This window comes from Cynoglossus semilaevis, chromosome 11 (genome assembly GCF_000523025.1).
Source record: "Cynoglossus semilaevis isolate Cse_v1.0 chromosome 11, Cse_v1.0, whole genome shotgun sequence".
NCBI classification, from domain to species: domain Eukaryota; kingdom Metazoa; phylum Chordata; class Actinopteri; order Pleuronectiformes; family Cynoglossidae; genus Cynoglossus; species Cynoglossus semilaevis.
In genome coordinates, this window is record NC_024317.1 from 19,996,827 (window position 1) to 20,012,779 (window position 15,953).

At 44.0% G+C, this 15,953-nt stretch overlaps 1 protein-coding gene and 3 long non-coding RNA genes across 6 annotated transcripts in view; 2 read left to right on the forward strand and 2 right to left on the reverse strand.

Moving 5' to 3' along the window:
• The window catches only part of LOC107989230 (uncharacterized), a 22,681-nt gene extending 14,617 nt beyond the window's left edge, over positions 1 to 8,064 (reverse strand). Inside the window, exon 1 of the long non-coding RNA XR_001760737.2 lies at positions 7,576 to 8,064. This is a non-coding gene — a long non-coding RNA (uncharacterized LOC107989230). The remainder of the gene's footprint in view (positions 1 to 7,575) is intronic.
• A 2,206-nt stretch (positions 8,065 to 10,270) lies between these two features.
• slc2a10 (solute carrier family 2 member 10) lies at positions 10,271 to 15,719 on the reverse strand. Of its 2 annotated transcripts, none has more exons than XM_008321181.3 (6): positions 15,542 to 15,719; positions 14,209 to 14,265; positions 12,125 to 13,348; positions 11,781 to 11,903; positions 10,995 to 11,130; positions 10,271 to 10,849 (listed from the first exon to the last, which is right to left on the reverse strand). In XM_008321181.3, the coding sequence occupies exons 2-6, from the start codon at positions 14,210 to 14,212 to the stop codon at positions 10,756 to 10,758; spliced, it is 1,581 nt and encodes a 526-aa protein (XP_008319403.1). In that variant the 5' UTR covers positions 14,213 to 14,265; positions 15,542 to 15,719; the 3' UTR covers positions 10,271 to 10,755. The 2 variants fall into 2 exon arrangements, with proteins under 2 accessions (XP_008319403.1, XP_008319404.1); XM_008321182.2 differs by lacking the exon at positions 15,542 to 15,719 and adding an exon at positions 14,367 to 14,697.
• LOC103386771 (uncharacterized) lies at positions 10,772 to 11,833 on the forward strand. Of its 2 annotated transcripts, XR_522340.3 has the most exons (4): positions 10,772 to 10,909; positions 11,030 to 11,235; positions 11,400 to 11,557; positions 11,743 to 11,833. It is a non-coding gene; the product is annotated as an uncharacterized LOC103386771 (long non-coding RNA). The 2 variants fall into 2 exon arrangements; XR_003051158.1 differs by having other exon boundaries at positions 11,400 to 11,774.
• LOC112487758 (uncharacterized) lies at positions 13,248 to 14,085 on the forward strand. Its single transcript, XR_003051159.1, has 2 exons — positions 13,248 to 13,370; positions 13,453 to 14,085. It is a non-coding gene; the product is annotated as an uncharacterized LOC112487758 (long non-coding RNA).
• Positions 15,720 to 15,953: the final 234 nt, after the last annotated feature.

The following is a 15,953-nucleotide window of genomic DNA, read 5'->3' on the forward strand; positions in this document are numbered from 1 at the left end:
GAATGGGGGGAAAATGAGGGCCGGGTTCGGGGGGGGAATTCTTGGTTTGTGGGGGGGGGGGGGGGGCGGGGGGCTGTCCTGCTTTCATGTTACTTTAAAGTTACTTTAAAGCAGTGGTTCTCAATTAAAATTCCGTCACGCCCTCCATGCCCCCTTGAGGACAGAAATGTTTTCACACCCCCCTCCCCTCTATCCGACCCATATCCCCACGAATTGAAATTCTATTAAGCACCTCGTAATATGCAGATTCTTATCTGTACAAACCACTGTATGAGTTGCTGCCCCCTAGTGACCGGAGGCTTGTTATCACTCAAGCATTACAGCAGTGGTACACTTATGTCCAGCGTACCATATTCCATTGAAAGTCCCTAAAACACCACTCCTCCGGCACCTCACCGTGCCCCCTAGGGGGCCCCGCCCCACTATTTGAAAAGTACTGCTTTAAAAAACAACAACAAAACAAACAAAAAATTTTATTTTCACTTTCAACTGTGAACCAGACAGTGAAATCGCAGTAGACATGGTGTTGGACCAGGTGTGTAGATGGCGCTATAACTATTGTGTCTGTAAGGATCGTGGAGATTTTAGACAGTGTTCATTGTTAAATTATGCATTTTATAAAAAATGAAACCTGAAACTTGGGTTCGGTCTACCGTAGTGATGAAGACGGGCTTTCCAGGAAATGTAATCATATTTGAGCGATGGTGTGTATGTGTGTGTGCGTGCGTGTGTGTCAGAAATAGCTCTGCGTGTACGTCCACTCTGTAATCACGGTGCTCCATCATAATTTGCTGCTGCGGCATCTCTCCGCTGACTCCCAGCACTAACATTCACACAGAGGTTCTACTGTGAAGGCTTCTCTTTGGACTGGTCACCACTCCATCCCAGCTCCGCTCCACGCTGCTGTGATTCACACTAACACCCGTGAGTGTGAATGGGTCAGAGTGAGCCAGGAACCAGAGGTGGGACCAAGTCATTGCTTTGCAAGTCACGCGCCAGTCTCAAGTCTTTGCACTCAAGTCCGAATCAAGTCTCAGGTCAAAATAGGCAAAGTCCGAGTCGAGTCCAAGTCAAGACTGAAAAGTGTCAAGTCAAGTCCCAAGTCCTGCCGTTTCTGTTTACGAGTCCTTTTCGAGTCCTTCCGCTCACTGCCACTCCTTTTTTGTTGACCATCTCGTAGTTTTTAAATCCGAACAACGCGATCCTTGGTCTCATTTTCTCTAACCCGCGCGTTGTTCGACAACTCTTTCTCATCCGTTGTCCCGCAATTTGATTGGCTCGATATTATCGCGACAAAACAGCATGGGTCTAATTTGATTGGATGTTGTGCCGACAGCACATACGTACACAATGAGAGATATAGAGCGCTCCTTAATAACTTACTTTATAATCTTTGGGTTTTGGAGAAAGTATCAAGTCTTGTCGAGTCAAAGGGCTCGAGTCCAAGTGAAGTCACGATGTCATTGATGTTAAAGTCCAAGTCGAGTTCCAAGTCTCTTTACATTTGGTCAAGTCGAGTCTAAAGTCATCAAATTGATGACTCGAGTCTGACTCGAGTCCAAGTCATGAGACTTCGTTAGGTAAATAAGACCAGACCAGTTTGACTGTTTGACAGTATTTAGATTATGTTGAAGCTGAAAAACCACATATTTGTACACTTCAAATACACTGTAAAACCTCTAAACTCTCACCACTGTCATGATGCGTAAAACAAAAAGTAGTAAATAATTATAGTTAAACGTTAAAAACGTTAAAAAGTCAGAGGTTTTTTATTGGGGGCTATTACTTTTTACACGTGTTTTTGACTCAACGTTGAACCTTCAGCTAAATAGGAACTTCTGCGGTCTGTCGGTGGACAACATACCCCGAAGGATTTAAAATTAGACGACCTTTGACCTGGTCTGGGCTGCAGTGCGGCGAGGGCTGTGTGAGTGAAGCACACAGACCATGTATGTCCTGAAGAAGGAGCAGAGACCAGGGAACGCTGTGCTCGCACTAGTCTGACGGATTTGTGCACCAGCAGAAGGTCAAAGGTTACTGTTAAGTGTCGGAAAACCCCCGACCTTCTCATCCATCTTCAATAGGTTCATGTGTGTGTGAGAGACGTGTAGCGTCTCATCAGAGTGAAGTTTGTTATTCTCTTAGTCCAACCTCTTTAAGGGCAGAGGTCACCAGCCGAAAGATTGGGTGAATATGAGTAAATGTAAATGTGAAAACTAGTCATAAAATAGTCATATTTGACCTAACTGAATCTTTGAAATGTTGACAGCAGAGGTGTGGACTCGAGTCTCATGACTTGGACTCGAGTCAGACTCGAGTCATCAATTTGATGACTTTAGACTCGACTTGACCAAATGTAAAGAGACTTGGAACTCGACTTGGACTCTAACATCAATGACTCGTGACTTCACTTGGACTCGAGCCCTTTGACTCGACAAGACTTGATACTTTCTCCAAAACCCAAAGATTATAAAGTAAGTTATTGAGGAGCGCTGTGTAGCTCTCATTGTGTACGTGTGTGTGCTGTCGGCACAACATCCAATCAAATAAAACGTCGGCCAATCAAATTGCGGGACAACCAATGAGAAAGATCTGTCGAACAATGCGCCGGTTAGAGAAAATGATACCAAAGATCGTGTTGTTCGGATTTAAAAACTACGAGATGGTCAACAAAAAAGGAGTGGCAGTGAGTGGAAGGCGAACTCGAAAGGACTCGAAACAGAAACAGCAGGACTTGGGACTTAACTTGGATTCGACTCAGACTTTGCCTATTTTGACTTGAGACTTGAATCGGACTTGAGTGCAAAGACTTGAGACTTGCTTGTGACTTGCAAAGCAATGACTTGGTCCCACCTCTGGGAGTCATCTGCTGCTTGTTAACAACGTATTCCTAACTGCTGCTGCTGCAGCTGCTGGATTAGAGTCTCCAGTTTAAAGACATCTGCATTCATACAACACAGCAACTGCACCAAGGGTGGGGCAATGGTTATATAACCAGGCTGGTGAAATGATGGTTGGTGTGTATTTGTGTGTGTGTGTTCTGGAAAAGAGAAACTACAGTTTCTTAGCGGTAAGCTGATGGCAGTTTTTTTTTTTTTTTTTTTTTTTGGTTTAGCCCTAATCTCTGTTTGTTCTCAGTGAAATACTCACAGTGAGAAACAGCAACTAAAATGAGTTCTGAACCATTTTTAAACCAATCACCATCCAGCAGGACATGTCCTTCGCAGTAGGACTTTTTTTGATATTTGCAGTATCTGCAGTTCTTTCTATGTTCATCAAAGCTGATTTTTTTTTTTTTACAAATGTCACTTTCTTTTACAGTTTTGTTTGAAATACATTCATATCAATACAAACGAATACATATGTATTCAAAATATATTTTAAAAATATACATACAAATTCAGACCTTATGTTGCATTTAAAGCCTGACTCAGTTTCTCTTTTGACACTGATTGAACACGGGGGCCAATGTCGATGCTGTGCTTTAGTGATTTAGTTTAAATCTATGCTTTAATAGGTGGGTGTGTCGTTGTGGGCGGGGCCTGCGATGGGTCTGTTTTAGATCAGATCGCAGTTCTCAGCTTGAGCTAAAACGGCTAATCTGTGCGTAAAACAGCCGACCCAAGCTAACAGCTAACTGAGGCTACCAGCTAACCTGAGCTAACAGTTAACTTGGCCTAGCTTAACAGCACATGTCTGGATGTTCTATGTTATAGTGCTTTGTTATTGTTTAGATTCACGGTTAAGATGCAGTTCCATTTTATAAGTGTGTTAAAATATTTGGGCTTTAGTTGGACCAGTACTTCTGAAATAGTGGGGGGCGCGGGGGGGACTTCCAATGGAATATGGCTGATAACAACCCTCTAGTCCCTCTAGTCACTAGGTGGCAGCAACTCATACAGTGGTTTGTACAGATAAAAAATATACATGTTATCAGGTTCTCGATAGTATTTCAAATCGGGCGTGATAACATTTCTGTCCTCAAGGGGGGGCATGACAGAAAATAATTGAGAACCACTGGGTTAGACCAACATCTCAGCCTTTCAGATCCTCACTTCAACAAGAAAAAAAACATTTTCTCTAAGAAAGGAAATATCTAATGATTGTTTATCGTTAAATATGACACCACCTCCCTCCACCTCCCTCAGCCTCCTCCGCCTCCTCCACCTGCTCCATCTGTCTCCTCAGGGACTTGGTAATGGCCTCTGGTTTAATTGCTTCCTGTTCTTGGGAAGGCTAAGCCGCAGGCCTCCTCCACGTCTCTCTGCCTCCTCCACTCAGTGTCATTTTATCAGTGGGTGGAGGTGGACATTTATCTCTCCCACTTTCATAACTCACTACTAACTGTAGATTTTCATTTGCTCGTTTGGCAGACGCTTTTGTTGTGATCGGATTACAAAGAGAGACAACACAGAGAAGTCGTACGAGGCGGGGGCGGTACAGAACAGACTCACACTTCTGTAAGTCGACACAAAGTACTAAGGTGAGTCTTGACAGAGTCGGACAATGTGAGGTCAACTGACCTGCCTGCGGTCCAGACCTGCAGTCTGCAGAGTTGGTCTGTTTGTCTAATTAGTCTGACAAACTGATTGATGTCTCAGCCTCAGACAAACACAGAGGAACTCTCTGCAGACATGGCATGAATAAGTAATGAGAGGGGCCCCCACTGCCCCCCCCCCCCCCCCCCCCCCCCCCGCCTCTTCCACCTGCAAATTTCACTAACAGCCATGTGATTAATGAAGCTCAACCTGCAAATATGTCACTGTGGGGACATTTTTAATTAGATCTGATGAATGAACTAAATTCACGTTTTATTAAGGGAGACTTTGTATGTATATATGTGTATATGTATATATGTATATATGTGTATATATAAATATACATATATATGTATATATATATACATGTATATGTATATATATGTATATGTATATATGTGTATATGTATATATGTATATATGTGTATATATAAATATACATATATATGTATATATATAACCAAAAAAAATCTTCTCTTCACACAGATCAGTTCAGTTTGATGAACTTTCACTCCTCTTTCCTTGCCCACTTCGCTCCTTCCTCCTGCTGTTATGTCCTCTCATCTCCATCGCACCCCCCCCCCTCCCCCCCCCCCCCCCCCCACCCGCCTCACACACACACACACATACACACACATACACATTCTGTTCCACTTTTTAATCTTAGTAATGGGGCTTTCCCATTGTTGTGGTTGTTGCCATGGTAGCAGACGTGTGGGTGTCTGTGTACATGTCAGAGTGAAGGCAGGTACAGTATCTATAAGTACAGTGGACCCCCGAGATACGAGTTCAATCCGTTTTCACAACAGCACTCGTATCGCTGTTGCATTTTCCCTATTAGAAATAACTAAAAATCAATTCAATTTTATATTGTATTAATTACAGCCCCCCCAGAAATATACTATTAATTAATTAAATTAAACCTCCCACCCCACCCAAACATCCAAAACATAGATCGAAACAAATATGTTGATCATATAAAATAATAATAATTAAGAAAAAAAAAATATTATTGTTTTAAAAAAATTGGTAAAATCTCTAGATAATCTCCAGATAATAGTGATTGATTGTTGAACGAATGGAGTTTGGTTAGTTAATGACTTTGACATCAGGTGGGCGGAGCTAATGCCTGACTCTAGAATCACTTTTGGCTTCATTACATCACTCTTAGGTTTTAAACAGATGTAGAGAAATTAAAAATAATAATAATAATAATATGGAAACCACCTATTTTTACTGTTGTTCCTTTTTTTCTATAAACCTACGTCATATCCACCTGCCTGTTGCTGCTGCTGCTAATATATATATTATTGCATTTATTTATATATTTTTTACATTGTTGCTGTTTATAATAACAGCATTAAGCATTAGCATTAATAGTTTAGACAAATGAAGAAGGAACCTACGGTGGGTCGTTACAGTCAGAGTTGTAACAGAAAATAATTCCCAGGACAGCAGAGTGTGGGTTCTCCCCCCCCCCCCCCCCCCCCGGCCCACTGAAGCCTCCTCATCCTGCTTTACCTCTGATCAGGATTGCAGAGGAATTGGCTGAGATTATCTTAATGCTGCCATGTGGCATTTAGCACAGTCCCCTGATGCCCCTGCAGACACCCCCCCCCGGCCCCTCCCAGCAGAACCACCGTCTGTTTCTGTCTGCGTATAATTCGTTTCCTACACTGGCATTGTACTGCCAGTGAAGGTGTCAAGGAAAGGACAGTGTGCCCTTTTGTTCTGCAAATAATTATCATTGCTTAGCAAATCAATACTGATCAGAAATCAATAATAACCAATTACCAACTTAATCTGCTCAATCCAAAGAAGAGCTGTGGATTAATGGGGATTAATCCAGATTGTTTGTAAGAATAGTTAGGCTGGTCTGACAAACAGCCGGGCTGCTGACCTCAGGTTGAATCCCTCGCGAACACAGGTTGGAGATGCGACGCGGCTGATTGGCTGAAGGGAAAACTCTCCGCAACAGTGTGTGAAAATGACACGTGAAGGGACTGTGAATCGAAGACAGTGGAAGTACGGTGGGGCGCCATGCGTTGAAATGATCAACAAATAATATAATATAATATAATATAATATAATATAATATAATATAATAGTCAGATCATTGTGTATGTGTGTCCTTCAGTTGAGTGTTGATAGTGTGACAGTGTTGTTGTTGCGGCATCATATATATATGTATATATATGTATATATGTATATATATGTATATTGATAGTGTGGCAGTGTTGTTGTTGCGGCATCATATATATGTATATATATGTATATATGTATATATGTATGTATATATATATATATATGTATGTATGTATGTATGTATGTATATATATGCATATATATATATTTATTTATATATACACATTATATATAAATATATATATATATAAATAAATATATATTATATATATTTTATTTCTTTTTAGCAGATCTGAGACCAGTCACAGAGATGACATCAAATCAGATGTGTCATAGATGACACATAAAGCATCACTCAGCTCGCTCCTTTTCTTATAAACAGTCGCCGCTGACGCCCAGGTTGTGGTCCTAACCCTTCAACTGTAAACATTTCACTGGTATCATAACAACACCACGGCCCGTGGCCCACATGGACCACACATACGGCCCACCTTAAAACACACGTTTCCTGAGTTAAAATGTCGGTTTGTTGTTTTTCGAGCCCACGGAAGCAGGAGCGAGCTGCCGGTGAACATCAGTGCAGGTGATGCACACACACACACACACACACACACACACCACCACACCTCTGTTGTTCTGTTGTTGTGTTTGTAGCTGACACACAGAACGGAGATGATCTGATCTCTGTTCTGTTCTGTAGTTCACCGAAGCAGGAAGATGCCACAGAAAAGAGGCTTTAAAACACACACGCACACGCGCTCGCTTGCTTAAACCCTCGGTGACGTGCGGTCAACACAGTCGTCACATCATTTCAGGGTTGCATAATCTTTAAGCAGCACACACACAGACAGAGAGAGAGAGAGCAGAACACAGCAGCTAGCATGTCTCTTACCCATCACATGTAGGAACTCCGCCACATCCGTGCACATGTATTCCAGACTGTGCATCCTCTCATGAGTGTGTGTGTGAGTGTGTGTGTGAAGGCAGGGCTCCAACACACCATTCAGCTGTTAATGTCACTGCAGCTAACAATAGATCCTCCAGGAAGGGAAGCAGAGCACGCAGGCGGCTGGATGCAGAACAATAAAAGCTGAGCTCTCCTCACTCATGAGGAGAGAGGGAGGAGAGGGAGGAGAGGGAGGGGAGGCGGCCACAGAGCATGCCCGGAAAAAAAACAGAAAATCCCAGGGGATTAGAAGATCACATGACCATCCTTCCACCGTCGGTCAGCGAGCGAGAGGAGGAGGAGATGAAAGGAAGCAGACAAGGAGGCTAGGAGAGTGGGGGGGACGAGGGGGGGTGTGCAGGGAGAGTGAATGGCTGGAGGGGGGAGTGGCAGCATCACAGCACTCCTCAGTTTCTCCTTCTCTGCGCAGGGGCCGTGGCACAGCGAGAAGACAGGAGCCAATCAGAGATGAGGAGTGTCTGCCGCTCAGAACCCCTCCCTGAGGAGACACACATGAGGGAGGTGAGCAGGAGGGGGGCAGCAAGAGGGTGGGGAGACAAAGGAAGGAGCAGAGACAGAGAAAGTGGACATCATGTACACAAAGGAGGAGGAGGAGGAGAAGAGGAGTTCAGTGATGATTAACCCTTTAACTTTAACATTCCTAACTGAGTGGAGACAGAGACAAGTGAGAGGACAGATCAGACTGCGGTGCTGATCTGGGGTTTGATCGGAAAGAAGAAGTGAATTCATGGTGGCTCACCATCTGCCCTGAGAGACAGACGGGTGTTAACTTTAACATTCCTAACTGAGTGGAGACAGAGACAAGTGAGAGGACAGATCAGACTGCGGTGCTGATCTGGGGTTTGATCGGAAAGAAGAAGTGAATTCATGGTGGCTCACCATCTGCCCTGAGAGACAGACAGGTGACAGACGGTCAACAGACAAGACAGGTGTCAAACAGACAGTGAGTCAGACAGTGGATTAGTGATAGTCAGAAAGGTGACAGGCAGACAGACAGTCAATCAGACAGAGAGGTGACAGTCAGACAGATAGACAGGTGACAGTCAGACAGATAGACAGGTGACAAACAGTCAACAGACAGAAAGGTGACAGGCAGACAGACAGACAGTCAATCAGACAGTCAGGTGACAGTCAGACAGATAGACAGGTGATAAACAGATGACAGACAGACAGTAAGACATATAGACAGGTGGCAGACAGACATATAGACAGGTGACAGGCAAACAGACAGGTGACACTCAGACAAATAGACAGGTGACAAACAGATAGTCAGTCAGACAGATGACAGGCAAACAGACAGGTGACACTCAGACAAATAGACAGGTGACAAAGAGATAGTCAGTCAGACAGATGACAGGCAAACAGACAGGTGACACTCAGACAAATAGACAGGTGACAAACAGATAGTCAGTCAGACAGGTGACAGGCAAACAGACAGGTGACACTCAGACAAATAGACAGGTGACAAACAGATAGTCAGTCAGACAGGTGACAGGCAAACAGACAGGTGACACTCAGACAAATAGACAGGTGACAAACAGATAGTCAGTCAGACAGGTGACAGACAGACAGAAGGTCACTCAGACAGATAGACAGTTGACAGACAGACGTGACAGACAGTCAGTCAGACAGACAGGTGTCAGTCAGACAGATAGACAGGTGACAGGCAAACAGACAGGTGACAGTCAGACAAATAGACAGGTGACAGACAGTCAGTCAGACAGACAGGTGTCAGTCAGACAGATAGACAGGTGACAGGCAAACAGACAGGTGACAGTCAGACAAATAGACAGGTGACAGACAGTAGGTCAGTCAGACAGATAGACAGTTGATAGTCAGACAGATAAAGAGGTGACAGACAGTCAGTCAGACAGTCAGTCAGACAGTCAGTCAGACAGTCAGTCAAACTAGAGGGGAGAGAAACCAGAGCTGAGTGAATCAGCTGGATTTTGGTTGTCTTTATAACCCAGGGGGTCAAGGTTCACCAGTGTTCTGTCCAGGAGTAGTTCGAGGACAGGATGGCCACACACCAAGCAGCAGACCACAGTTTGAGACCATACCAACAGCTAAAGTCAGGTGATTATGGACCGAGAGGTTGGCAGTAGGAGGAAAAGAAAACACACAATCTTTTTCTGGATGTGTGATAAACCTAACCTAGTAATACCTGTAATGTACACAGTACTGGGCAGATGTTGTACTCCACTGTATACTTTTATTGTCCTCCACTCTTTTCTGTCTTTTTTGTTTTTTCAACTATTTAAAGCAAATTTCCAGGTCCTGGTTTTAAACCTCCTCTGTGTTGGTTGCACCCCCTGTGGTTGGAATCGAGCCCTCTGCCCTGACTGAACACTATCGGAGAGTTAAGTAAAAAACCAGAACACGTATAAGTATAAAACGTTTACTTCACCTCAGATTAATCACATCACGATGTCATTAATAGAAAACCAGCTCCAAAGATTATTTCATATTTATCTCTTTCTACGAAAACAAAACAAAACTGTTAAGCCGATGACTTTACTTCCATGATGCCTTGAAGTAAAAAGGTCAGTGGTTCAAGTCCCACTATCGGCGGAGACATTTTTATTTTTTCAAGTCCCACTATCGGCGGAGACATTTTATGATACCACACTTGGTTTGTTTATTAGCATCTAAGTGCAGGTTTGGGCTGTTGTCACTAGAGGGTGCTCTAATACCATGAAGGAGAACAAGTTGGAGCCTTGGATGTATGGAGAGTGGGGAGAAGCAGAAAAGCCCTTTGGCGCCCCCCTCGAGTAAATATATGTACAGTATGTGTTGTATTCTATAAATATACATTTGTTGAATTGTTTAGTTACAGTTAGTTCAACATGATAAAAACAGTGACTCCGAATGACCCAGGAGAGAAGAGACAATTAGAGATGGGACTTGAACCCGTGACCTTCTGTAGCTTAGTGTAAGAGTTTATTATAATTTTTTTTTTTTTTTTTTTACAGTAACAGTGACACAGAACACAACATAAAAACAAAAATGACTGTCAGGTCATGTGATCAGGTTTCTTCACAGTGTTTCACTTCAGTTCATTTGACTGTAATAATTGCCATTGTGTATTTTGTATACTTCAAATATTTACTCCGAGACACTGTGACAGCCGACCCTCTGGTACTGCGAGGTAGAGTTTCTCAGCGTGACGCAACCGCAGCACCGATCACTGTGATAAGACCTGTTCAGAGCAAGAAAACAAACTCTTCATTACACTGTGATCAAACAACCCTTACTGCAGGTAACGTCTCGTGTTAATGGTTCCCAAATTTTTTTTTGGGGGGGAGGGGCAATGAATTTGAATCATTTTGATAAAAAGTTCCAACCTGTTCAAACGCAGCTCCCTGTCTATGTCCTCCAGGGTCTTTCCTTTAGTCTCCGGCAGCATGAAGTAAAAGAATACAGCAGCTAGAACGGCGGTGGTCCCGTAAAGACAGAACATCCCTGACAGTCCCAAGACATCTGAGGAACACAAACACACTTCAGGCTCCAAGCAGGGGTTTTTTTTTTTAGTTTGTTTATTTCCTCTTCAGGAACTCTGAACCTGTCCTGGAGCTGAATACGGAAGTGAGTAAAACAGATTAGACTGAAACTTTTTAATTTTGTTGATCCTCATTTAGAAATGACTCTCTTTGTTTAGGAGACTTGGGTTGTACCCCTGTGTGGAAACAACCCCCAATGATTTTTTTTTTTTTTTTTATTTACTTTTTGCTGCTTAATCAACACTACAGACCTGTCTGGACCAGGATTTGAACCCGCAACCTGCTCTGACAACGAGCCCAATCTTTCAACTACTCGAACACCAGCCAACCAAAGGGAAAATAAATTAGAGAAACTAAAAGTACTGAAGTGGAGTTACTAATACCTAACATCCTAACAGTCCCGACAGGTCCTGACAGGTCCTAACAGTCCTGACAGGTCCTAACAGTTCTAACTTAGGTCCTAACAGTCCCGACAGGTCCTAATAGTCCCGACAGGTCCTAACAGTTCTAACTGTTTATACTTGAATGTGAGTTGTGAGAGAAAAAATATTTTAACATTGTTTTTTTTTTTTTCTGAATATATTCTTTTAAGGTGAATATAAATGAATATGGATTAATCCTCCAACTTACCAACGGCGTTTAGGAAAGTGCCGGTAACCAGCAGGTTAGCCGCCCAGTTGAAGGAGCTGATGAAGGCAAACGCTCGTCCTCTGACCGCAGCAGGGAATATTTCAGTCAGGAGAAGCCAGGTCACTGGTCAGAAACAGGGAGCATCCCGTTAGCCTCGGACAGAGACTACAGTGTAGTTCATGCAACAGGATCGGGGGGTAAAATACAACGGATATGAGTGTGGACGTGAGCTTGAATATGAATCTGTGTGAGAGATTAATGAATGAACGAATGAATCGTGAGCTTGAATATGAATCTGTGTGAGGGATTAATGAATGAACGAATAAAAAAAAAAAAAGACAAACTTGGTCCAAATCCAGTGGAATATGCAGCAACAACAGCCATCATACAAACGAGGATCAGCCAGTTCTCCGCTGCATCAGAGAGGCCCGGTACCTGAGCAGGTGTCAGTGACTGCGGTCCAGTTTGACTCGCACGCGAGTTGTTGTTGTTCACAGACAGAGCAGGGACGTCGAAAACAGAGCGATTCCCAACAGCGTCCTGAGGACGAAGAGTAGCGTTCACCGAACGACAGGAATCCTGAGCTCTCATTGGTCCGCTGAAGAGGCCGATGACCATCAGACTCAGGGCCATCACGCAGCATCCGCTGATGAGCATGGTTCTCCGGCCCACTCTGTCTGACAGCACCATTGCCGTCAGGGTGGACACCACTTTGACCAGTCCCAGTCCCGTGGAGGCCAGCAGAGCAGCGTGTGTGCTGTGAGAGCCCAGGGAGCTGAAGATGGTGGAGGCGTAGAATAAAATGTTGGGCTGACCTGTGAACTGCTGAAACAGTACCAGTCCCAGCCCGAGGAGCGTCCTAGTCCTCATGTTGTCCTGACTCTGGAACAGGTACCAGCTGCCCACCGTCTTCCTGTCTTTGCTGGCGGAGTGTCCCGGTTCTTCCGGTTCCTGTGCTCCGTCGGAGCTGACCAGAGCTCTGTCCGTCTGACCGCAGTAGCTCACAGTTCTCTTTGTTCCCGGTGTGAGAAAACCGACGGAGACCAGCTGGAGCACGGTCGGAACCACGGCGAACCCAAACATCCACTTCCACCCTCCGCTGCAGCCCGACAGGACGTAGTTGACGGCGTAGGCCAGCAGGATTCCCACGGTGATCCCGGCTTCGTACAGGGTCACCATGCAGCCCCTGCGATCCGCGCTGACCACCTCGGACACGAAGATGCAGCAGGACATGGAGGATATGGACATGGCAAAACCCACCGTCGCCCTCCCAACCACCAGGGCGGGGTAGCAGCTGATGAGCAAGACCAGACTACCCGCCAGGATCAACACGTTGCTGAGGAGGATGGCGTTCCTGCGTCCATGGCGGTCAATCAGCCAGCCGCCCAGAGTGGAAGCTAGGAGAGCGCCGAGCAGCAAGGAGCTGACCAGAGCCTCCTGCTGGACGCAGGAGAGGCTGAACTCCACCTTCAGCTGCAGCAAAGCCCCTGAGATGATGCCCAGCTCGTAGCCAAAGACCAGCCCACCCAGAGCCGACACCACGCAGGCCAGAGGGAGGACGGAGGAACCTGGGAGCGAGGAACACAGAAGGTATGGTTGAGGTCGACGGTTGTCAGAGGTTCGATCATGAAAGATGTTGAGGTCTAACGATGGCTGTACGGGTTATTTACAGGGCACTCTGAGTGGCAGTTGTGCATCAGTGGCTGAAGCCACTTTCAAACACATTCAACCCTATATATTAAAACAAAATGGGAAACAGATGTCTGTGTAGGTTCTCAGTCATCCAGGTCATCTTATCCAAAAAATAGTTATCATCGAGGGCAACCGGACGGAGTAGGTTTCTTGAAGACGTTTCACGTCTCATCCAAGAGGCTTCTTCAGTTCAGACTGACTACTGGGAAGTTCACAGAAGAGCCAGTACATTTCCTCACCAGAGGTCTGAGAGAGTGGAGAAACCATCTCTCAATAGAGGAGGTGGATTAAGACACAACCTTTCATCCACCTATAATGTTGTCAATATAGAAAATTCCAAACCTCTCCCTGAAAACAAGACCAGGAGTGGTCAACAGTTTGGAAATATCAATGGAAATGTAGCAGTTGACAGCAGTTGGAGAGAGTTCGGCAACAAGACTCTCACGAGAAGATGTCTTCCACGGGAGAACCTGGTTCGTCCGGTATTGCTGTGAATCCATAATTAATGCAATTTATTTTTGTAGCACGTTAAAAGTTTGTAGCGTGTGTCAGAGAGCGGGAGGTGAAGTGTTGAAAATGAAGCTCCGAGAAAGTAGGAACATAAAATGAAATTCAATCAAACCGAAGGTACGGTATCTTAAATGTCCCACTTTTTCAGCAGCACAGGAATCGTCACACAAATTAAAGTTGACATAAAAATAAAGTTTTCATTGACATCACCTGAGAAACGACTCACCCATTTCTGTGCCCGTCAGACCGAAAAGGACCGGCTTTGTGGAGCTGAGGACATCGTCTGTAAACCAGAGCAGACAGATTATTTTATGGCTAAAATAATCCTGGCGTCCTTCTGAAAGGAAAGACAGCAACAGGAGCCTGTTGTTTTATCTCCGTCACCTTGACAACCGAGTACCGGGGTTTCACAAGGGCTCCACTTCAGAGAGGCTTTAAAGGTGTAAACAAATGTGTTTTGATTATTTACAAGGAGGAAAATCCTCTCAAATCTAGTTTAGGCAGCAAACACTTGAATCAGCCCGTTAGCAGGTAGCAGCATGTTCATCTTTTGAAGCTTTAATTTTCCACTTCACATAAAAGTCCAGACTTACGCAACATGTACTAACAGTGTTTACAGTGTGAGGTTTAGATACAACAAGTGAGTGAATAACACTAATGAGGCAGTTCCAGGTTCTAACCCACCACTGACAAACATTGTCTTCGTTTTTACATACATACATTATTTAAAAATTTTTTTTATTTTTTTTTGGCTGGCAAGAAACAGTAGCAGTACGTTTTTGTCAGGTCTGTCTGTAATTAGTCTCACTTGTGTCACCTAGTGCTCTTTGTGATCCCTCCTTGTGGGTTCATTGTGTGTTGTATGGTAGATGGTCAATGTTGTATCTGTTAGTTGTCATGTCAGTTCCTGTTCTCAGTTCTGCGTATGCTTTTGTCCTGGTCTTTGAAAGTGATTTTTGTGAATTTTACTACCTGCACCAGTCCTGCATTTGGGTCCTGCCATGTTGATGGCTCACCGTGACAGTTTTATCAGAACAAGTGTGTTAGAAGAGTAGAGTTGGACACATATTACAAACCTGGTAAAAAAATTTAACTTAGGTAATCGTGCTATGAGGCTAACGCAATGGCATGTGCAGTCAAATAATTAATACAATTTAAAGTAAAACCTTAAGAATCAAATTATGTTAAGAACTAGTTTATGTCGAAAACAAGGTTATGTTAAAAACCAGACTATGTAAAGGACCCGGTTAACCACCGGGCCGTTTTCGTCACATTTATTTCATTTTCCAGGACTATTTTGCTAACATAATAATAAAAAAAAAAATAAACACACTCTTCTGTAAACGACCAGAGGACCCAAGTTCCATCAGTTACAGAACCACTGTTTGAGAGTCTGCGTGTATTTATCCTTAATTTAAATTTAAAAAAAAGAGAGGAGAAAAAAGTTTGTTTTATACCCCGACCCCAAACTGTTGCGTTTTAGAACACAGCACCGTTAACCTGCACCATAAACACGTTCAATAAAGTCCGTTCCATCCTCTGTCCTAACAGTCACTCACCTCGGAGAGGTTCAGCGGGAACAGTCCAATGACCAGTCAATGGATCAGCCAAATAAAGAAGCCGCTGCACAAACACTTCAGGAAGTTTGAGCTACGTGGCAACAGTCAAGTTCCCAAGAGGACAAAATAGTTGTAGAGTTTTGGACGCCAGAGGGCGACAACTACCCACAATTATTTTCTATTCTATTCTATCCCATTCTATTGTATTATACTGTAGTGTTATTCAGCTCATGTAAACGACCTTTACCTATTCAACTGTTGGAAAAGCACAATTAGAATCTGAAATATTCTATTAACCCTTCCGTTGTCCTTTTAGTATAGTTGACCCATTGGCTGATGATAGGCACGTGTTTGTCCGTGTGTGCGCGCGTGCGTGTGTGAATGCGTGTGGGTAGTTATCTCGGGTAACAGA